Here is a 21,662-nt window from a genome sequence, read left to right on the forward strand (position 1 = left end):
AATATAAACAGATGAATATAAACAACCTTAATATAAGGCACAAGTATTTATATAATTTCTAGTTAGAGTCAACTGTATTATAATTATAGAAACTAGTAAATATCATAGCTTTCTATAGTTTGAACTTACAGTAGGTTGTGTGTTGTGCAGTGTGGCTCCATGTGGTGACAAGCTGCCTGAACAAGGAAGACATTAGACTGTGAGACTTCATGACGATGTGAGAGGGAGCATGAGTGTCACAGGGCTGCTGAACAGACATTCAAACAGCTGCAGCAGACTTCAGGACAGTAGCTGACATCTCCACAGGCCTGTCAGACTGATTCATCATAAACACAACTCTTATTCTGATGTTTTATTTTCATGTAGAGGATGTTTTTCATCCAGTCACACTGTCAGTGTTTAGCTCAGTTTGGTCTCAGCTACTTTATTCATAGTATATCATAGTATATAATTATATGTTTTAACGTTTGTCCATTATCTTCAGCTTTTTCAGCAATATACACAACATATTATGACTCTTTAGCTCTTTTATTAAATACTTATAACTTTATAACTATATTTACTTACATGGATATTTATTCCAGATAGCTAATTGTTATTATATGTATTTAAACTTATAAAAATATTGCCACATTTATGTAACTATTTAGTTTTATTCTTTTACTTAGAACTACTTTTGCATTATACAACAAACTTATTTGTACTTATTATACAATCTTTTATGGTTTATCCATACTTTGAAATACATAACCTATTCATATTCACTAAGTCCTCTAATTATATTGTAAGTAAGGATTTGTTTAGTTAGTTGAGTGATATTAACCTGCTTACTCTATCACTGGGTTAGGAAGTAAAATGGCAGCCATATTATCAATGACACTCAGTTTAACTAACTATTTACATAGCCTTACATTGAAAACAAGTTAAATTGCTTATGACTTGGTAAAGATTATCTGTCATGCCCAGACAGTGTGGAGAGAAGAAAACAGAGAATGTATTTAGATCAGGTGAAGTTCAGTGTTGTGTCTCTACAAGACCACAGGACTGTCAAGGCTGTGTGAGGGTTTTATGGGCGATGCCTGGGTGAATAAGAATGCTCCCAACACTGAATTAAAAGATGACTCCTGCTCTCCAGAAGCTTGACAGGAGAGGAATTAGATGAGGATGCCAAACACACTGCAACAATCACATCCAGTGGTTTTTATAGGAGAGCTGGTGGTTTATTTTCTTTGACTGGAATCCTAGAACCCCCTCTGTCATAGAGCAGCTGTGAATAATCATCTAAAGGACAGAAGAAATCTCTACATTTTAACAAAAGAACACTGGTCCATCCAAAACATGTCATTAAAAATAAAGGAAAACTGAGGACAGTCCATATGTAGAACATAGAGCAGAGGTGTCACAGCAGGTTTTAATTAAAAGTTTTTTTTCAGTCTGGGGAGCTTTAAGGGGGCTGCTTCAATGTTCTGGACTGAATCCCATTTAACACATCACCTCTACCCACACAAAACCCACACCACACACTGAGCCACAACAGTCAATGTGGGTTAAATAACTCACTATTTACAAGACAAGAAGACAGACACTGCCCCTGTGGGAAGCCAAGCTATTTAAGCAGTTTGAATTTGAGTTTTTATGTCCAAGAAATGCTCAGCTAGACTGCAAAAATACAAAATGAAAACAGAAATGGTTACACCGAACAAACCAGGTACAGAAGGGAGCAGCCTCCAGGCAAAAATGTGTTGACATGTGAGTGGAGGCAAGTGGAAATTATGGGTGAGATCAAAAGGTTCCCCATCAAAAAAAATGATTGTTCTCCTCAGTGAATGGTTGTAAATGTATACAATAACACTGAATGAGCTGAATACTATTGGTTAATTATTCAAACTGTTCAAACAAATTCATTTTTTTAAAGTGGGCTCTGCCTCATGGTTTGGTCCACAGCCTACTCCTCCTCCCCTCCTTTACTTTGCAAACGGTAAGACATTATTAACACTCAGTAAGTTAAGCGGCCTGACTAGTAAAGCCTTTACTAGTCCCTAAGGACCCCAAAGTGCTTTACACAACCAGTCATCCACCCACTCACACTGGTGACGGCAAGCTACATTGTAGCCACAGCCACCCTGGGGCACACTGACAGAGGCAAGGCTGCCGGACACTGGCGCAACTGGGCCCTCTGACCACCACCAGTAGGCAATGGGTGAAGGACACAACGACTGAGACTGTCCAAGCCGGGGCTCGAACCGGCAACCTTCCGATTACAGGGCGACCGCCCAACTCTTGAGCCACGATCGCCTCTAACATCAGAATAAGTTAATCACATTTACTGTTCTAACCAGGCTGCATTTTAGCTTTGATAGGTCTCCATTAAATGTTGTGCTTCGGTTTAGGTGCCATGTTAATCTTAATGCACGTTTATGGCAGCAGTTGGTGTGTGCAAATACAACTCACTGAACTGATTTTATTTGGTTTTAACAGTTTCCTCAATGTCCCCCACGCCAGCCTTTTTTTTAACAAGCCTGGAAACACCCCTGCTGCACACCTGCCAGCAATCCTGACTATTCATTACTTTGTGTCCCAACTGCCTGGTCCTCAGTGTTCCTATATTAGAGTCATCCCAAGAACACACATTTTTGAAATGTATTCAGTATTTAAATGAAGCCTCCTCCCTCAACACACAAACACCTCTAAGAAAGATAAAATCCTTCAGCGACCAGACAACAAAAACTCAAAGTGGCTGAAATCCCCAAATGACATCCTGACTGCACACGGAGCACTTTGTTTTCACAAGGAAACAAAAGGAGGAACATTTCCCAGTAAAAAAACCCACACAAAAACAAAGACGAATCCTCTGGGTAGACACCCAAGTATCTTTTACTCGAGTCGCACATACAGCAAAAAAGCCCAAAACAAACTCTGATACGATTCTTACCTGTTCCACCTGTTGCACTTTGACTGTAGGCTCTTTGTTTCTGCATTGACATCTGACTTTTTCATACACCACCACAGCAGACCACATTAAACACTGCAGGAGCTTGCTCTGCCATCTTTTTTGTAAATTTTCACTTTAATGTGAACACAAACTCACAGAAACACACACACAAAGGTTGTTACCCGACACTGCTGGATTCAGGTTTGGTAGTTTCTGCTCTGTAGGTGCAGAATCACATTTCGTTTTTGTTCTCTGAGTATGAGTCAAGGTTTCTGTTTGAAACAAACCCAGAACACAAAACACATTTTAATCACTGAGTTTTATTGGCACTGTAAAGCCGCTTTGGTTAAAATGTTTATTTGGATATTAAAAGTACATAACAATACTTTCAGTAGTTTTTCACAGTGAAACTATCACACAATAACAGAGTTGGTACAGTCACTTTATGAATGACATTATTGGCACAGTTAAGACAAATATTTAAACACATTTAGCCTCCAGTGATGATCAAAAGAAAGGATTTAAAGTTTAGGAAATACTTTCATTTTCACTTTTCACATATATTAAACCTTTAAAATATTGGAAACCGCAAAAATACATGATCATGTTTTTTCCTGGATGTTTCATTTTAATGCAATTTGAGCAAAGTCATCTATGACAGCATAACGGGAATAACATGCTGTGGCAGATAATTTCAAAAGAAACTTTTCTAACAGCTCAACAAATATCAACACAAACTGTTTGCGGGCAGTGTGTGTGCTAGCTAAAGCTGCCCAGAGATGGAGAACGACGTAAGAAAGACAGGACAGAATAGGAAGAACAGGGGTTATATTTAAAGGTAAGGACTGCTCAGTGATATTTGAAAATTGTAAACTGTTACTATCATGTTTTATAGTATCATTTTTAATCAAACAGTGGGTCTGTTTATGATGTGTTCTGATAAATTATACACTTTCATATTTTTTGAAACATCCTGCGAAACACACTGAGGTAAACTAACTAATTCAGATTTTTCAGTGTTACGCTGATGGATTTACAGTGAGGCAGTGTGTTGGACCAGTGTTGGACTGTTGTGTTCATGGTCAAATTGGGTTACATCCAGTGTAGCAAATTTGATTTTAGGCAGATGATGATGTGTCCTACATAACAGATTCAAGCTGACTACATTCATTAGAATTGGAATACAGATTGGAATTTTGTTTGTAGTCTCACATACTAACATAATTTTATGATGATGATGATTATTATTACTACAAGCTTCAGTTAGCTTTGCACAAAAATCGCTGGTAGAAATATCCTCTAAAAGTACTTTTAGTACATCTCAGAGCCTGCACTTTTACCAGAGTACTTTTTAAACACAGGTTTCTGTACTTCTATTTACATAAAGAATACTTTTGCCACCTGTGATGATACTGGAAAAAGAACATTTTATGTATATTATTTGCATAACTGGGTCTTAATTAATAATTTCTAAAAATATGTGAAAATCTTTCATGCTGCAGAACTAGGATATATCAGTAATTCCATTTTATTTTAGAAAATAGTGACGAGAAGTTGCATTAAAAATGGGTTGACCTTTTCAAAGACATTTTAAGAAAATTAAACTTCATGGATTTGATTTAAAGACTGAAAAGCACAACAAAGACCATCACAGTGCATCATTTTCTAAACTGACTGTAACCCTCAGAAGTGTGGAAGCAATTATAAATCTTTAGTCAGACTTATTTTAGTATTGAAGAAGAAGAATCTGGTCAGCCTTGTTCCAATACACTGACAATAACGTGTGATAATCTTGTGATGTCTTATTCATCACTGCTGATCACCACAACCCTAACCCTACGGTAGAAGAATATGCCATTTTTGCTTCTTTTTTCATATTCTTTGCAATCGTGGGAACAAAAAAGTAATTTTAAGTGATGTGTATAAACTATTTATTTAAGACTATTATATAGGAAAGAAGATCTTTTTATATATCTCCAAAATACAGGTGTATGGTCACAGCTGGAGCCATTATTTAAACCTCACAGGGCTAAAATTAGCTGTGATTAAATAAAGTAAATAAAGAAAACAATAATTTGATCCACAGTCAGCTAATGCTTTATGAAACATTGCTTCCGTACTGATGCACTTTGGTTCATTTTTTGCGTTCCTCGATCTCCTCCACCTCGCTGGACTCATCGACTACTTTGCCATTGATCATTGTTTGAGTGACGACTTTCACAATCTTCCTAGTCCTCACATCGGGGTCTTCTGTAACACAGGAGCGAACAATGGTTAGTCACACTAATGCTGCTAATCTAAAGCCACAGAAAGTGTCATTAACAGTGTAACAACAGTGCTATACTCAGATAAGAAGTTTATATTGAGGCTACGAAGCCACACTGACCCCGAGAAAAGGGATTCCTACTTTCCCCGAGTGAGTCATGTACTATTTTGATTTTTTTATGATCCCGTGTGAGTATCAAGTGAACACATGTTCACAAAAGAGTTTGAATAGGATCAGATTTTCCTGCATTGTTGGCCTACTGGAAGAATTTAAGATGACTAAAATTACCCAGCTTTACAAGAGAAGACTGTAACAGACATAAAGGACAACAGCACTCAAGTTCTTTTTATACTGACTTCCTATAGAAGCCTGTACTGAAACATGGGACCCTTTTGCAGTAGTGATGAATTCTGGCCTCTGGTATGACACTGGATACCATTCAATAATGGTTTTCAAACTTTTTTTTGCCCAGAGCGCACCAAAGTTTCGAGGCACACCTGTATTCAAGTGTGTAAAAATAGATTCTGTGGCCTCGATCATGCCTGCTTGAGGATAAGCTGCAGAAACTGCTGATGAGTAAGCCTTCCTTTTTTACATTGGTTGCATTTGAGTGATGTACATTTCATCACCAATGAGGTGAAAACGAAGCTCCAAACTCTAATTATTTGTCCAAGCAAAGCTTTACTAAAATTTTACCAAATAAGAGTGTGTTGCTCAGAGGGACTCCATAATAGTGACAAGACGTCCCACCTCTGCAAGCGATAATATCCAGTTAAGTTGGCCTTAAAATGCATTGCGATTGGTGGATTGTAGTGTGACATTGTGCCGCAGTGAGTCACAAAACATTTTCAGAAACCCGAACATCTGCATCGAGCCTTGAATTTATGTCACTCTGTCCCAAGTCGCTTAAATTCTCAAATGTTTGGAGCACAGACAGCAGCAGACACCGTGGATAAATATCTATTCTATTCTCTTGTAAAGTTCTCTAGAGTTCTCTTGTAGATCACATTTTTAGTTGGTGCGTTGTATTAAATGGCTGACAAGTGGACATCTGCAACGAGTGTCACGATCACTGTCTCGTGACAAGTGACATCCCCCTGACCCAAGCAGACCTTAGCACACCTCTGAATGCAAAAACTATAATTATAAAAACCATAACTGTAAGATTAAGGTACTTTTAGTAACTTATTGGTGCCATCCACCTGTAGTATGATACCCACAATATTGTATTTATAACGGTTTCTTTTGCTCTACTAGCAAATAACTTCTGTTATGAAAGAATTTAACACAAACCGTCGACAGCCTTTATATCTCTGGTTTAAATTCAGCAGTTTTAAAGCATGTCAACTCTGGCTCGGAAAACTTGTTGGATTTCAAGTGCTTCTCCCAGACTAGCATTATCCAACCTAAACTTACAGATGACACGCTCAGATTTGCAACAGATTTGTTACATTTAATAATCTGAACTTACTTTTAAGAGGTGGAGGGGGAGTTTCTTTCACCCTGTAGGACAAAATTATAATCAGTGAAGGCAAAGCAGAAAGCACGTTCAAACAAATACAGTTCTGCATTGTGGGGAAAAAACACTTTGTTCTCATGTTTTCTTTTGTCTAATTATTTATTGTATTTTATATCTATTCTTTTTTTCACTGTAGTTATGGGTATCATTTATTACACCTTGTCACTAATATTCATACCATTTAAGGTCATTAAGCTTGTTTATTAAAAAGTAAAGTACAAACTAAAAGTAAAAACATTTTAGTTAATGATTACATTTTTTTTAACTAACTGAAACATTTATGCTTAGTGTAGTAAAAATGTTATTACACCTTGCTTGATGAGGCATTGATGCACATTTTTATTGAGAGTCTGACCATCGGTCAGTTGCTTTTAAAAAGTTATGTGTTTTTATTAAATTACCTGCACTGATTTTTCTAAATTTGGTCTCAGAGACATGCCCTCCATACAGTAATTAAAAAGACTAAAACAAAACAATGAAACTAATAACAACTAAACAAAAACTAAACATTTTCAAATTCTGAAAACTAAACTGAAAATAAGTAAATCAACTCTGAAAACAAACTAAGAAGAAACTAGTTTAAAAACAAAAACTCAAATATGAAATAAAAATACTAACTAGAAAGCACAAAGCTATAATAACTCTGATATGAACAATCATAGTGAACTGAATATGATGCTACAGTTGCTTCTGGGTAGCTTAATTTTAACTCTGTCCAAAGTTTAGTCTATACAAACGTATGTGCAAAAGTAAATAACCAAATAAAATATAAGGTGTTAATAAACTTGAGATTCCTGGTACGCTGATTTTTCCGTGTAAATGCGACCCCTGTTTCTAATCTATGCTCATCTAAAACAAACTGTGGTTAAATTTACTGGACGGACATGATAATCTTATTTCTGCTAAAAACAAAATGCACATATGTCCCAAAATGGAGAACAAGTCCTTTAATTCGAAGACTAATAAATGTACAAATGCCTCCTTCTTGTAGAAAGTATGAATAACTACAAGAGTCATTTGTTTTTTTGATAATATTCAAGTAAAAAAATATGCATTTGAAAAGGAACTGGTCCTGTGACTGTTGTTATTTTGGGACTGTGCATCCCTTAGGCTTAGATTTGTTTTTCTACTTGCTTACATGTCCTCTCCTTCCAGCAGCCTCCTGTAGGTGGCGATCTCCATCTCCAGGTTCTGCTTGATGCGTAGTAGCTGCTCGTAGTCAGTCTTGTTGCGCTGCATGTCCAAACGCAGCTGAGACAGCTCATCCTCCAGCTGTGTCAGAATGGCCTGAAGACGGTCCATGTCCACAGAGTACTTGTGTCCCGATTCTCCGAGATTTCCCTCTAACACGCTAACCTGTAAACACAGCATACTGATGCTGAATAGCCACAACAGATAACATATTCTCCTCTGTGTTACATAATTACTAAAGCTGGCTTGAATATTCAGACAGGTCGCCTCCTTCGCTATATGTCATCAAGAACTGCGTTTAAGGAACAGCTTCATCCTGAGAAGCACAGATAACAGTCTGAGCATGCATGGTTAAAAACACATAATGTCTTTGGGAACAATAATCAAATTTTGAGTTAGTTGTCTAAAATGTCGTCCTTTGCTTACTTAAGATGGGACTGCCCACTCTGATATTAAAATATATATATTTTTTATTAAAGTGAAATAATTAATGCTCTAATGTCTGTGTGCTAAAGATGAAGCATCAATAATGAGGGTGCTGGCTTAGGGTGAAAGTAGAATAGACTTGCCTTTTGGGGAATTAATTACAGAGGAATCACAAATAACAAAATAACAAAACAGCCATTTAAATATTTAAAACTGCATGAACATTTTTTTTGTTGCTCTTAATGGCATTTAAATTGTCATCGATTGTGTACACAGTGATTTCCGACAGTCAGAAAATTTTAAAATGACACGTTATTCTTGATTTTCTGACTTTCTTTAAATCTTTAACTGCTAAATCTCATCAGTAGTGCAAATAGCTAAAATGAGGCACTGGCTATAAGAAGCTGAAATGAAGCCGTTACTGTAAAGGATGCTCAGCACCAGGAAGTAAATCTTTAGGAGACTAAAATGAATCAATTAAAAAATAAAGAAGGATCAAAGCTGTGTTAAAGGTTTGGCTTTGTTAAAGCTTTTCACATTTCAAAAAGTAGTATAGCAGTCTTAATTTTGGGAATGGCTAAAAAAATATTAAGTTGTAAATTTATAGTCTGATACTCCTGCTCTAACGGGCTGTATGGTCTTCATGCAACAGTAGAAACTTTGAGGATGGAGGTAAACACAGTGAGGATGAAACGGTAAAGCCTCCATATTAACTCACTGTTCACACGGACCATAAAGAGTGTCACCACTGTCAGAAAATCAGTCAAAAACTGCTGCTTTGTAATTTTACCTATTAAGAAGTTTTCCTGTCAGCACTATAATACGTCTGCATTCATTACTGTGCGATCAGGCTGAGCAAATATCTGAAAGCTACATTTGCCTCCAGTGAACATGTCTGCATGCTGTACATTATTACTGAGTTCACTGGAAGTGGAGACAAAACACCAGGTTTTTGTGTCTTGTCACACTGATTGATTGTGGAAACATTATTAACCTGCTGTGTACATTGTATCTATACAGCAGCAGCTCTTAACTGACAAAAAGCTAGTCTCGACAAGTGTGCGGGGGAGGATGTGAGGATGGGGTGAGGACCAGTCATTCATGTGCCCTCATACAGGGTTTCTAATGTCTCCGTCTCACGGAAACCTCACCGCTGAAGAAGATAAGTAGTCATTCAAATGTATATGAACAAACTGTACTGTACCTGTTTACGAACGCTCTCAAGCTCAACTTCTAGAGCCTGAAGGAAACGCCGCCTCTCACTGAGCTCACTTTGGGCACAACGCAAAGCCTCGTTGCTTTCTTTGACCTCCGACTGTACTGCCTCTAACTGTAAACACATAAAAACATAACATTCAAAACAATTCAACACAGCACTCAACTCAGGGTGCTTCATACTGTAAAGTAAAGACCCGACAACATTAGGTAGAGAACCCCCAAAATCAGGCAATCCCTTATGACTTGGAGACCTTGAAGAGGACGAACGTGCTTTAACAGGAAGAAACCAGAACCAAGATCAGGGCGGAGCAGTTATCTGCTAAAACTGATTTGGTGATGACAGAGAAGGGAAGGGAAAAGAAAATTAATGTAGTAGCATAAAAATGCTCGATGAGTAACAAGAGGTGAAGTACTTGATTACTTTCTAGCTGCCTAAGCTGGTTAACTAAGCAATGTTTCAGGTCAACCTGATGCAGCGCTAACTATAAGCCAAAAGTGAAAGTTTGAAGCCTAATTAGTATATCATTGAACCTAGTTAGGGAGGTGGTTCTGGTAGCTGAAGGCTTTGCTTCCAGTTCTATTTTGAGAAACTCTGGGAACCAGACGTAGGCCTGCAGTCTGAGAGTGAAGCGCTCTGATGGGATAATATAATGCATTAAGGTCTTTAAGATGTTATGTGGACTGACCCTTCAAGACTTTCTATGCAAGAAGGAGGATTTTAAATTAAATGATGAGCTTAACAGGAAGCCGGTGAACAAACAAGGGACAAATATGATCCCTCGCTTTCTCTCTTTCTCTACTCGTTTGGACCAACTGACAGCTTTTCAGGGAGTTTTTAGGACATGCTGATAAAAAGGAATGGCAATAGTCCCGACTAGCTGTAACCAATGCATCTAGTTTGTTAGGATAGGATAAATTGTAATTTTTACAATATTGCAGAGATGAAAGAAAGCAGTCCTACATATTTATTTACTGTGGGGAAAAGACAGAAGAACAAGAGCTGGTTTGTGCAGTTACACACCTTCTTCAGGTACCAAGACTCGGCCTCCTCCTTGTTCTTGCGAACAATGCCCTCATATTGGACCCTGAGTTCAGCCAAGATGGCCCCAAGATCAGGACTTTGAGCCGCATCCACCTCCACGTTCACCTGCTCATTGTCCAAACGGGCCTTCAGGGAGTTCATTTCCTGCAGACATTTAAAGAAGGAATGGAGAGAAAAAGCAGCATCTTACTGTAGATGCACTGTAATGTAAATCATGGTTATAACAGAAATATTTTGATGTCCACCTATTAATCCACCAACTTCAACTTCAAGTGGTTTTACTACACTTAGTACTGCCTTTTGATAGAGACATTGAGCAAACAAAAAGAAGTTGTGTGCTAAAAGAGCTGCTATATTAAATGAAAACCATTAAATGCCTCTGGTGGATTAAGCTTGTAAACTGAGATGTTCAGGGACCAGAGCTGAAATTTAGAAAAAGGTCTGATGTTCAGATGGAAAAAACCTGTTGTCTGCTTGTTTTGTTTGTTTGTTTTAATAAAGGAGGAGCTTTGAGGCTTCCTTTTAACTGGTGTGAGACTGTTTCAGCAGCGTGAGACTGAAGGTGAAAGTCATGCCATCAGCGCGAGAGCTGGTAAACCTGCTTTAACATCATCCATGTTGCCTAATTGGCTGTTTGTTTTCAATGAGCTAACCTATTGTTACAGCAGATGTAGGTTAGAGTCAATCAAAACTCTAATGTACTTTGTTAAATTAGCTTTACACGTCTCCCCTGTGTTCCCTGTGACTTCTTGTGAAGTCAGTCTTGTTTTGGTGCTTGTTTATCTTTCTGTCTTTGTGTCATGTCTGAGTTTCTCTTTCCGTGTTCCGTTTCTTCCTGTTTCATTTTGGTGGTTTGTCGTGTATTCAGTTCTATTTGCCTGTCACCTGTAATTAGATGCAGCTGTTCTCACACCTGTTGCTTGTTTCTCGTTATCCTCTGCATATATATGTGTTGTCTCATTCATCCCTTGCCCTTTATCACATCCTCTCTCATGGCCGTGTCCTTCCTCGTGCATTTCCCCAGATGAGTTGTACTTTCAGCACCTGACCTGCTGCTCTTTGTTTAGTTAAGAGCTGTGCAAAATAGTTGTTCTGGAATTTTAATTCTCGCCTTCCTACTTTGACACCCATAATAACATCAGCTACATGTGCAGGAGTAATCCCACAAAATCAGCTCAGCTTTCATATCACAGAAACTTCACAGCTCTCCGATAACTATTTTACGCTACCATTTCTCACTTCCTTTAAATCTTTACAGTAGTTGTAAAGTTTTTATTCACAACATATGAAGCCTCAAGAAAAAGCCAGTGCCAAGTGATAATCTTCAGAGGACTAGCCAAATATAATAAGGTTTTTTAAAGAAAGAATCCCACCGTGAATTAAAAGTTATTACTGTATTGTTCATAAAGCTCACAAGATAATTAAAGTTTAAATGAGTGATCACTGTAGCTGCCTAAAAGAGTGCAACCACAGGTTGTGTGTCAGAAGGCTTCATCTACTTCACCTTTGCTACAAATTAATTTCTGAGACATTTATATGGTAGCTGCATCAACACCTCTTGGGTTTTGTAGTTCTTACTGGCTGCAACAATTATGAATTTTGTTTTGTTTTTTAATTCTCGATTTAAGAAAAATTAGATGTGTTGAAAAATAACAAAATAAAAAAGCTGCGCTGTACAGTTATGATAACACTCTAATTACAGTCAGTCAAATTTTATACATTTTTAAGACAAAATAAAAAATTCCCTCTGTGTAAAATTCAGTCTACATCCTGGACACCACACCTGACTGCCTAAACACACACAGACTGTTGCGATGACTGGGCTCAAACACTCCTGCTTTGTGTACATTGGAGTTACCTCGTTATCTTGAAGCAGTCTGGTTACAAAGATGAAGGGTGTGTCCCTGTACTTATATTATCGTATTTCAGACACCGGACACTGTTTAAACCTTGTGGGAGAAAACACAAACTGACCTGGCAGAGAACTAGTTTATATGAACTTGTGTCTTGTGAAGAAGATAATAATAATGGATATGTAAACACTGTTTAACCTCTTGTAACCTTCGTTTTGGCAGCAGTCTCACCTCCTGGTGATTCTTCTTGAGGAAGTAGAGCTCCTCCTTCAGGCTGTCCAGGTCTCCTCGGAGAGTGGCGATGATCTGGTCGTGGTCTGACTTTGCTCTCCTCAGAGCCTGACAGTCCCTCTCCACTGACTGGCACAAGGTGGCCTCTGCCTCCCATCTGCATTAAAAAAAAAAAACGGCATTAAAGACAAGATTAAATCAAATAAATGAACTTTCACACTTGTGCTGTAGCTCTGCACTTGAGAACAGAAATATCTGATGTAGTCAGGTTGGATATGAGCAATCAACAGAATAACAGCTGTGACTTTATTTCCAAAAGACCCATGTGTTGTGTTGAAGAGATTTCATATATAGAAATATGTACCACAATTTTGTGGCAAGTCAGCCAGGCAAATCAGTAAGAATGCACACATACATTACCACAACATTCTGGGAAAAGCTAAAATTTCTTGAGGAAATGGGGGTAAATGCAGAAAGTAATCACAGAAATTACTTTTAACCTGCCAGCTCTTCCTGTACACTATATCCAAGTAACCACGTTACCTATGGTGCATAGAGCATTTCTAGTTGTGTCAATGTGTCTGAAGTGGCTACTTCCTGCTGTCTGTACATGTGGAAAATATCCCAACACGATTCCCTGTAAATTCTCACAAGTTCATGTTAAGAGAAAAGGAGGTCATCAGTAAACATGTGCAATTTTAGGCCAGGTTTGTACCTTTTGTGTACATTATTGAAAAATACTCATTTTCATGAGATCTGAAAATACTGCAGATTATTTAATACAATCTTTCTGTACCTATAGATCAAAAATATTCCTGCTTCTGCATAAAGAAAAAGACTTTTGAACAAGTACCAGAAGTGACACTTCCACGCTATTTTCATTTTTCCTCAAGTACCTCAGGAGGCAAGTAGCTCTTAAAGAAAATCAGTTCCCATGAACTTCTACATTAAAATATCCATCATTAAATAGCAGATTTACAGCCTGTTAACTCCTTCGTGTGGATACTGGTGTTAGGGGTGTTGACACTTTGATTAACAGGCACCTGATAAAGGCAGCTGGAGCTAATTAGTAACTCTTCTGTGAATTTGGCACTGAGGCCACTCAGGAATGGATGCACAAATGTGAAAAATCGCATGCAAACTCCTGCAAAGCTCAAAGTTATTAAGGTCCACACTCACTTTGCTGTAAATAACATGAATCACTGTCAGCTGACATATTACTCCCTCACATTAGACCACAAAACATACTATCAACACACTGTGAAAAACACCAGCAGCAGGTATTTCCTGACTCTGTCACCTTTAGCTTCACCTTACCAACTGTAGAATCTCCGTAAGGGGACGATTCTCTTTCTGGCCTGCACCATCTATCATATTCCCCTCTAACTGATGTTGCCATTGTTTGGTACTGGAGCACCCACCGTGGGAATAAGGCATTTATTTTGGCCCCTGACAGAAAGGTCATTTATTCATACTGTTTTGCAGTCTGGCGCTCCCATGTGAACACTCACAGCCAGGGAAAAGACTGCAGTGTGACACTCACTTGACCCTGAAGTCATCAGCCGCCAGCTTGGCATTATCAATCTCCAGCATTATACGGGCATTCTCCAGTGTCTTCTTTCTCACCTAAGTGAAAGAACACAATGCACAGCAAGTTAAAATTATGTGTAGTTTTAATGTGTCTAGTTAAATATTAATTTGTTAAGTTGAGTTCTTCCACCAAAACTGCACTTTAAATTAGAGAATTCATGACAGAACATCATGCACAAATATTATTATTTTTTTCTCAAGACAGGAAGTCTTAAAATGAATTGTATAGTCTAAAGCACTAGACACTGACCTCCTGTCCAATGGCATGGGCCTGTGCCATCATCCCCTCAATGTCGTACCCTTTTGGAGCTCTGTCCAGCATAAGCTGCTTGATCTTCACCTCCAGCTCAGCATTGGATTTCTCCAGTGACCGCACCTTGTCCAGGTAGTTGGCCAGCCTGTCGTTCAGGCCCTGCATGGTCTCCTTCTCGCTGACGCTGAGGCCATTGGAGAGGCTGGAGCCCAGCACGTTGAGGCCATTGCCCAGAGAGAGGGAGCGCGACAGAGTGGCGATCGAGGAAAGATTGGAGACAGAGGGTTTGGAGCGGATGCTGCGTCCACTGCCCCTCACAGAGATGTTGGAGAAGGAGGGCTGCCGCACTGAGCGCACAGAGAGAGCAGATGCCATGGTGTCCACTACACAGATAGTTAGATACATTCAATAAGGATCAATAAGGAAGACAAAAACACACCTAGAGGTTTTTTATGCCTATCATACACCAGGGCTAAAAGTCAAGGCACCCTGTCATATCTTAAGGTAGTATGTCATTAGGCATTGTTCAAAGAATGGAGTCACTATTTACTAGGTTATAACTAGTTTCCTTTTGAGATGATTTCCCATCAAGAAAATAAAATAAAAATATTAGTAGATTGATACATGAACAGGCTGTCATGGCTGTCTTATTTTGTTCTCAAAATCACCCAAAAGGAAAAAACAGAAAGTACTTCAGAATAGACAACAATGGTTAGGAAAACAGACAGTGCACACCTATTGGTTCTTAAAGTCACATGATTAATCCAGCAAGATCAGCCATTTGATTTGTCTTGTTGGATTTGATAGATCTGAAACAACTCTGAGTTTTATGACTTTCTACTAAACGATTGCCAAAAATGTAACAATAAATGATTTTCTTGAGATCCTGAAAAACTTAAAAAGTCACTTGGATCACCCTGTAACATTTTTTGTCATCTTTTGTCTCCCTTTTCCAGGTTTCTGTTGAACATTCAAGCAGGAAATATTACCAATCATGTTTCTGTTCTACTAAAGAAACACTGTGTTTGAAATACAAGTGCTGGATACCAAGCATCATCACTCTTTCCTCGTCACAGAGTTATTTAAGAAGAACAGCAATGACGTTCTAGTAAATTTCAAGTCCTTGAGAGCTTTACATCATCCAGAAAATGTGTTCCCTATTCAGCTACTCTGAGCTGTAAATTGATGAACAGAAACAGAGGAAAGGGACAAAAACAGTATTTACCTGGAGCTCAGTTGTTCAGTTGGTCTCTTCTTGTCGCTGATGGTGAGAGTGATTGTTGTTGCTGGAGCAGCTTTCACAGGTGAGTCCGGCTGTAGAGGATCAGCTATCCTGGCTGGGGAGGAGCCAGTCATGTAACCAATCCCACAACAACAAAGGAGAGGATGCAATATGACACCTTGTGGAGGACTGAAAAAATACAGAGGTGCACATGAGTTTAAATCAATGTGTCCTTTCATTTGAGGAAAAACTGTACTGCTACTGTCAGTATAGTTTATAGTTTAACCTGCTTTTTTCAGGTAATATAAGTATATCTAAGATGAATATGGCAGAAAAATCGTTCAAAAGAGAACAAATGTAATAGGTTGTTGGGGGAAAAAAGTTGCATTCACTCAATATTGTTACATAAAAAACAAGCCAGTCCTGCCCAGCAGAAAATTTGGCCTTTACTTCTATATTTGTCCTCACAATAGCTTCCTCAGACTTGAATCTGACCTGTCTCTTTCCACAGTGGTTGTATTGAGAGCAGACACAATGGCTTTAGAGTGATGTGAGAAGGCTTCACCTGAGGACGGCCAGCCAGGATGGGAAGAAACGAGAGGAAACGGGAACAATGAAGAGAAAGAATGAAAAGAAAGTGAAGACCCCTGAGAATACACAAAGAAATGCAGGGCGTAGTTGTGGATGAACTGGAAACCTGGCTTATATTTACACACTCACAGACACACACACCCACATCAACACGCACAGGCACCATTTTATAAGGGTGAATTGTCTCTCAGCCCTCTATTTCCATCTTAGAGCATATAATCCCTTGTTACTGTTGAAAACATGTATGACTTTTGATTTCTTTGGGCTTTATCATGCCAAGAAGATCAGAGCTCTCAGTGACAGTGACCTGATTTAGTGCTGTATGAATTACATCTCACTGCAGCCATCCCCGCCCAGCGCTCGTCTGCATTGGCCAGCTACATTCTGGGACAGCTCACGGTGGAAACTTTCTTTTGTGCCGTTTCTAAGCTAACCGTAAAAGTCACCTATAACCTGTCTGTTTCTACAGGCTGCAGGCACAGTAACATTAATGACTTAAAGCTGTCCATCTTGGCCCAGAATGAATCAAACAAATGGATATTAACTTAAACTGAATGCAGTCTTAACTGCAGGACAAGTGTGTCTGTATTACAGTGTCACTACATTATAATGTAATACAACTGGATGCATACATGTTGTACAAATACACTTGTGTTGATATTCGTTACATTTTTCTGATGTATGTGTGGGATCTTTGTTCCTTAGTCAAAGGGGAAAAGCCATAAAACTGATTCTCACAAGCACAAAAGCAAGACATAGCAAGGATACAGCGACATCATGTGGCTTAAAACACATACTACAGCAGAGAACTTAAGTATTTTTAAAGCTCAAATTTTCAGACACAAGTTACTTGAATTATGAAGAGACATGGTATGAAAATGAAACGTTATATAGAAATAAAGATTTATATTCCAATAAAGTGCAAAACCCTTGAGCTACTCCTGATTTCTTTATGACCCAGACGTTCTTGTAATTTTTTAAAGCGGTCTTGAGCTGTAGGTCTCTAGGCTTTCTGAAAGGCACCGGCTGCTTGTTCACTCATTTTTCAGTCCAGTCTTTGTATTTGACCATTTTCAGGGGAATTATGTTTAAGTTACTTAGAAATGATTTATAAATCATTCAAGCACAAAAAGGGAACCTATAACTCAAGGGATGAACCAGTGATGTGTCTACACACAACAGACAACTTGAGGATAACTTTAAGTATTCTAAGGATATCTCAGCATGTTCAGTGTCTCCTTGAAAAATTAAGTAAATATGACAAATGGAGGTTGTAGGCTTCAAAAACGCTATCTACAGCAGATGAAAAGCATCTAAAAGTCCTTTCCTTGAGAAATATTGGGAGAAATACAGCAAATCCCTGACATAGGTCCAGTCCAGGTCAGGGGAGTGTCTAAAGCCATCTGTGAGCTAGCCTCTGTCATGGGTTGGGTCTGTATTTCAGACAGTGGTGTTGGAGGATCTTGTCAAATTTAATGGAATTATGAATAATCTGATCAGCATACTTTCGCAGTAAAAGCCGTGCTGGTGGCAATACTGTCAGTCATAGATCAGCGTCCCCAGAGCCCAGAGCGCAACATCCCTGAAGCAGTGTAGGATCAGCTTGACAGAAAACGGAACAAAAAGCAGTCGACATAAAAAAGCTTCTTCTTCAAGAGGCCTTCAAGACTAATTCCAAGAAGGCCTACCTGAGAGTGTCCATAAAAGTGAGCATACCAAATATTGACTTTCAAGCTTACTATAAATTGGCCTTATTTGCTTTATCCCATGTAGGTTTGCACAAGTTTAAATAAATCACTTAAACTATTTCCCATTTTCATGTCAAAATATACAAAAGTTCAAGACAAGTTTAAGCTCAAGACACAACATCTTTTGATAAGGGTAATGATTTATGTGATGTTTCTGTTTAGCTCACAATGCTGAAAAACTGGAGAAAAAATGGAAAAACTGGTTCTTAACTTGCAGACTTTAAATTAGACTACAGCCAATATAACCTATAAATAACGTATAAAGTGATTGCACATGTTGTCCTCATGCTTTTGATATCCCATGGCCTGGAATAAGGACAACTTTAGCCTTAGCAGGCATCTCATTCCAGTATGGCAGAAGCTCAAACTGGATACGAAACAAATATAACTTTTCATGTTGTCTTTCCTATATCGTTATCAGGCCATTACCATGAGACTGATAAATTATTCTAACTGGTGATAGACTTTATATGATCAAACCTTTAAGTGTACTACTACAAGACACACAAATAAGTGTACTGGGTGTACTTTCGTAAAGTTTGGGTTTTTTTTGTTAAAGGGGAGGAAACAGCATTAAGCCCACTGGTCACTGTGGCCCATTTTAAAGTCTGAAAATTTCATGGTATCCAACAAAACCTTTCTCTGATCACCTCTGAGCTGAAAATGAAGCACTTTCTTCTTTGTGTTTTTATCAATTCACTTATTTGGGAATCTCCATTAAAACAATAATCTGTAATTTTAAAGTGCAGTACCTTCATCGCCCACAAGGGGCCGACAGACCACACTTGGGGAATCACTGCTCTAACAACTTTTAAACAGCCATCATTAGCAGCCATACGCCACATAACTGACATGGAAATGGTTGTGCAGAGATTAAAAACATTTAGATCTTTATTGTAATACACTAAAGTGACTTCTTCTTTACTTTATGTATTTAATATTTGTCCAGGACTGAATTATAGGAGAATTTGAAATTTCTGAATGTGTCTGTGAACCTGTGGAAATGGAGGAAGCTACATGATATACAGAATCATTTGATTTAAGCTAGTCTCCATCTGATAGGGTGAAATGTAGTAATTCAACAGCATTCTCAGCCTTCAGGTGTGCTTTAGTGCCACTGTCTTTATATGACATGCAACACCTAGGCATATCAGTCTCAGGAGATTGATTCAGAATCTGCTCCAGCTTCTCATAAATCAAACTTAAGTGCAGTGATGTTTCAAAACCAGTTGTCATTTCCCCAAAGTAAACACTATCTGGGAACCTGCTGTGGAGTCCTATGTTTATTTTTGCATGGTGCGTGGTTGGCCGTCAGCCTGGGTGAAGTGAATCATAAGTTTCAGCTATTTCCTTGCCTTTCGTCAGGGCCCCTGCTCTCATGTGCTACTGTAAGAGTTATTGGTTACACACACAAAAAAAGGTTCTTTGTTTATTTCTATGACTTTCTACAGCGCACTATGCAACGGCCCAAAATCCAGAGTCAAATAAATTCCTGTTGCTTTGTTTTGACTTTGTTTGGAAACACGATACCAAATACAGTTGTGCAGTGCTTTTATAGCCAGGGTTAAATGGTAGGGCTGTGCAGTATCTATATTTAAACAAAACACTCTAAGCCATAAAGTAAATTCACTGTGGTCCAGTTTTCCTAAAGAAAGGACATTTCACCTAAAAATGCTCACTGGTGTAGTGTTAACCATCATGCTGTTTGTCGACGTGGTCTAGCTCTGAAGCCTCAAATAATCCACTTTTGAGGTACACATTTAGAGTCTTAGAATAAAAAAAGATGAAATTGTTGATGGTTGATGACATTACATTTACAAGTGAGGCCTCTGCAAATAAACACCTGTTTTTGGGAGGAAATTAGCAAAGTCATTGCTGTTTGGCTGACAGCTGGAGGACTGCAAAAGATGAGAAAAGAAAAGAAAAGAAAGAAAGAGAAGGTTATTATAACCAGATCTAGGTTCTAGAAAGGCCTGTAAAATGTTTTCAAATTTTTAAATTCTTATATTTTTTCCCCGCCATAGCAGCCCTGGTTGCAGGTAATAAAAGCTAATCTAATCTAAAAGGTGATCATAAGTTTCAATCTTTAAAAGATATTGGGGCTCTTAGACACTCTGCAACACTTTTGATAACACCCAACTATGCTAAGGCTGAGCAGTATCAATAGGTTTACAACTGAAACTTTGCAATAAATGTAGCTAGAAGCGGAGTAGCTACCAAACCTGTTTTCCTTGTAACGTTATTGACAAAACTGATAATAAATAATAAGAATATAAACTGTTATTATATAAAAAATATAACAAAAAACCTAACATAATGCATAACTGAAAATAAATAAATACAAAAAAAGTCACATGATGAAGTATCTTCTCAATTATAGCTGATTAGCTGCTTAAGCTAACATTAGCTTAAAAGGAAAGTTTAAACATGATAATTGCTATATAAATAAAGTAAACTGTCAACATAATAGAAACTTAATTTGAAGCTTCTTATGCTAAAATGTAAGAAAGGCTACATTTTAGCATAGCAAAGGCTAGTTGACATAAATCAGTCAATCACCAGTCAATCTTCCAGTTGTAGAAGGAAACATTAAATTGAATAACCACTTGTTACAAAAGAGACATGAAGAACAGCATCTCCAAACAAACCTTGAAGCAGATCGGCTGCAGCAGCAGAAAACCACAGTATGTGCCACTCTTGTCAGCTAATAACAGGAAACTGAAGCTATTCACTGGGGCTTAACAAAATTGGACAATAGACGATTGGAAAAACACATGTTCTGGAGAGTCTTACGTTTGCTGTAACATCCAGATAGTCGCTCAGCGTTAACAAAATGAAAGCATGTGAGGGATGTGGAAGCATTCGTGGAGGGGGTATTTACTTGGAACTTTTTGAGCCTCTTGGTACCTATTGAGCATCATTTAAACTGTCCAGCCTAGTTGAGTGTTGTTGCTGTTATGTCCAGCTCTTTATGACCACAGTGTATCTGTCTTCTTATGTTTCCTTCCAGCACATCTCAATCTGGTCACCTTTGGGACGTGGTGGACCTGGAGATTCCTATCATGTAAGATGTGAACACTGGGAATCATCATTTACATTAAATTCGCAGTTGATATAGTCTGATTTTATTATGTCAGCATAGTCAAGAGTCTTGTAAGATGTTTGCAAGTAAGGAATTTAACTTATACTGAGTCAAAATTAAAAACAAAGGTTTTAAAAGCTTCATGTAAGAATCAAGAACATAATGAAAGCTCAAAGCTGTGATGCCCTGTCTTGCATCTCCTCAGTACCCCTGATCTGAATGGTGGAGAAGGAGAAGCAAAGTTAGAATGACTTTTAGAGCCAAAGTAGCAGCCTTAATGGGAAATACATCTGATTGAAATACACCAGAATGATCTTTTAATATGCTTAGCTGATGTTTTAACTGGGAGAGTCTCGTGCTGCTCCAAGCTGTAGATAGACATCAACTGTGAGTCACAGAAGACTTTCTGTGGGAAAAAATAATTGTCTTCCAGAATAAGGGACATCAGAAAAAAACACTCTTTGCTCATAGTAACTATGACTGGAAAAAATGTCCTTC

General features: G+C 38.2%; 1 protein-coding gene across 1 annotated transcript; it reads right to left on the reverse strand.

Annotated features, from left to right (window-relative positions):
• Positions 1–4,846: 4,846 nt before the first annotated feature.
• On the reverse strand, positions 4,847–15,884 carry krt1-c5 (keratin, type 1, gene c5). The gene is made up of 9 exons (XM_026187850.2): positions 15,747–15,884; positions 14,519–14,904; positions 14,222–14,304; positions 12,679–12,835; positions 10,574–10,738; positions 9,539–9,664; positions 7,856–8,073; positions 6,670–6,701; positions 4,847–5,182 (listed from the first exon to the last, which is right to left on the reverse strand). Exons 2-9 carry the CDS (start codon positions 14,894–14,896, stop codon positions 5,067–5,069), a joined length of 1,275 nt encoding a protein of 424 aa, XP_026043635.1. The 5' UTR covers positions 14,897–14,904; positions 15,747–15,884; the 3' UTR covers positions 4,847–5,066.
• Positions 15,885–21,662: the final 5,778 nt, after the last annotated feature.

This window comes from Astatotilapia calliptera, chromosome 12 (genome assembly GCF_964374335.1).
Source record: "Astatotilapia calliptera chromosome 12, fAstCal68.1, whole genome shotgun sequence".
Lineage (NCBI taxonomy): Eukaryota > Metazoa > Chordata > Actinopteri > Cichliformes > Cichlidae > Astatotilapia > Astatotilapia calliptera.

Bases quoted from the DNA above. Each gene is read 5' to 3' on its own strand.
- krt1-c5 (XM_026187850.2), bottom strand. From the start codon at position 14,896: ATGGCATCTGCTCTCTCTGTGCGCTCAGTGCGGCAGCCCTCCTTCTCC. The intron at 10,739-12,678 runs GTGAGACTGCTG...AAATGTCTGCAG, and splicing joins TCAAGAAGAATCACCAGGAG to GAAATGAACTCCCTGAAGGC. The intron at 9,665-10,573 runs GTGTGTAACTGC...ATGTGTTTACAG, and splicing joins AGTCTTGGTACCTGAAGAAG to TTAGAGGCAGTACAGTCGGA.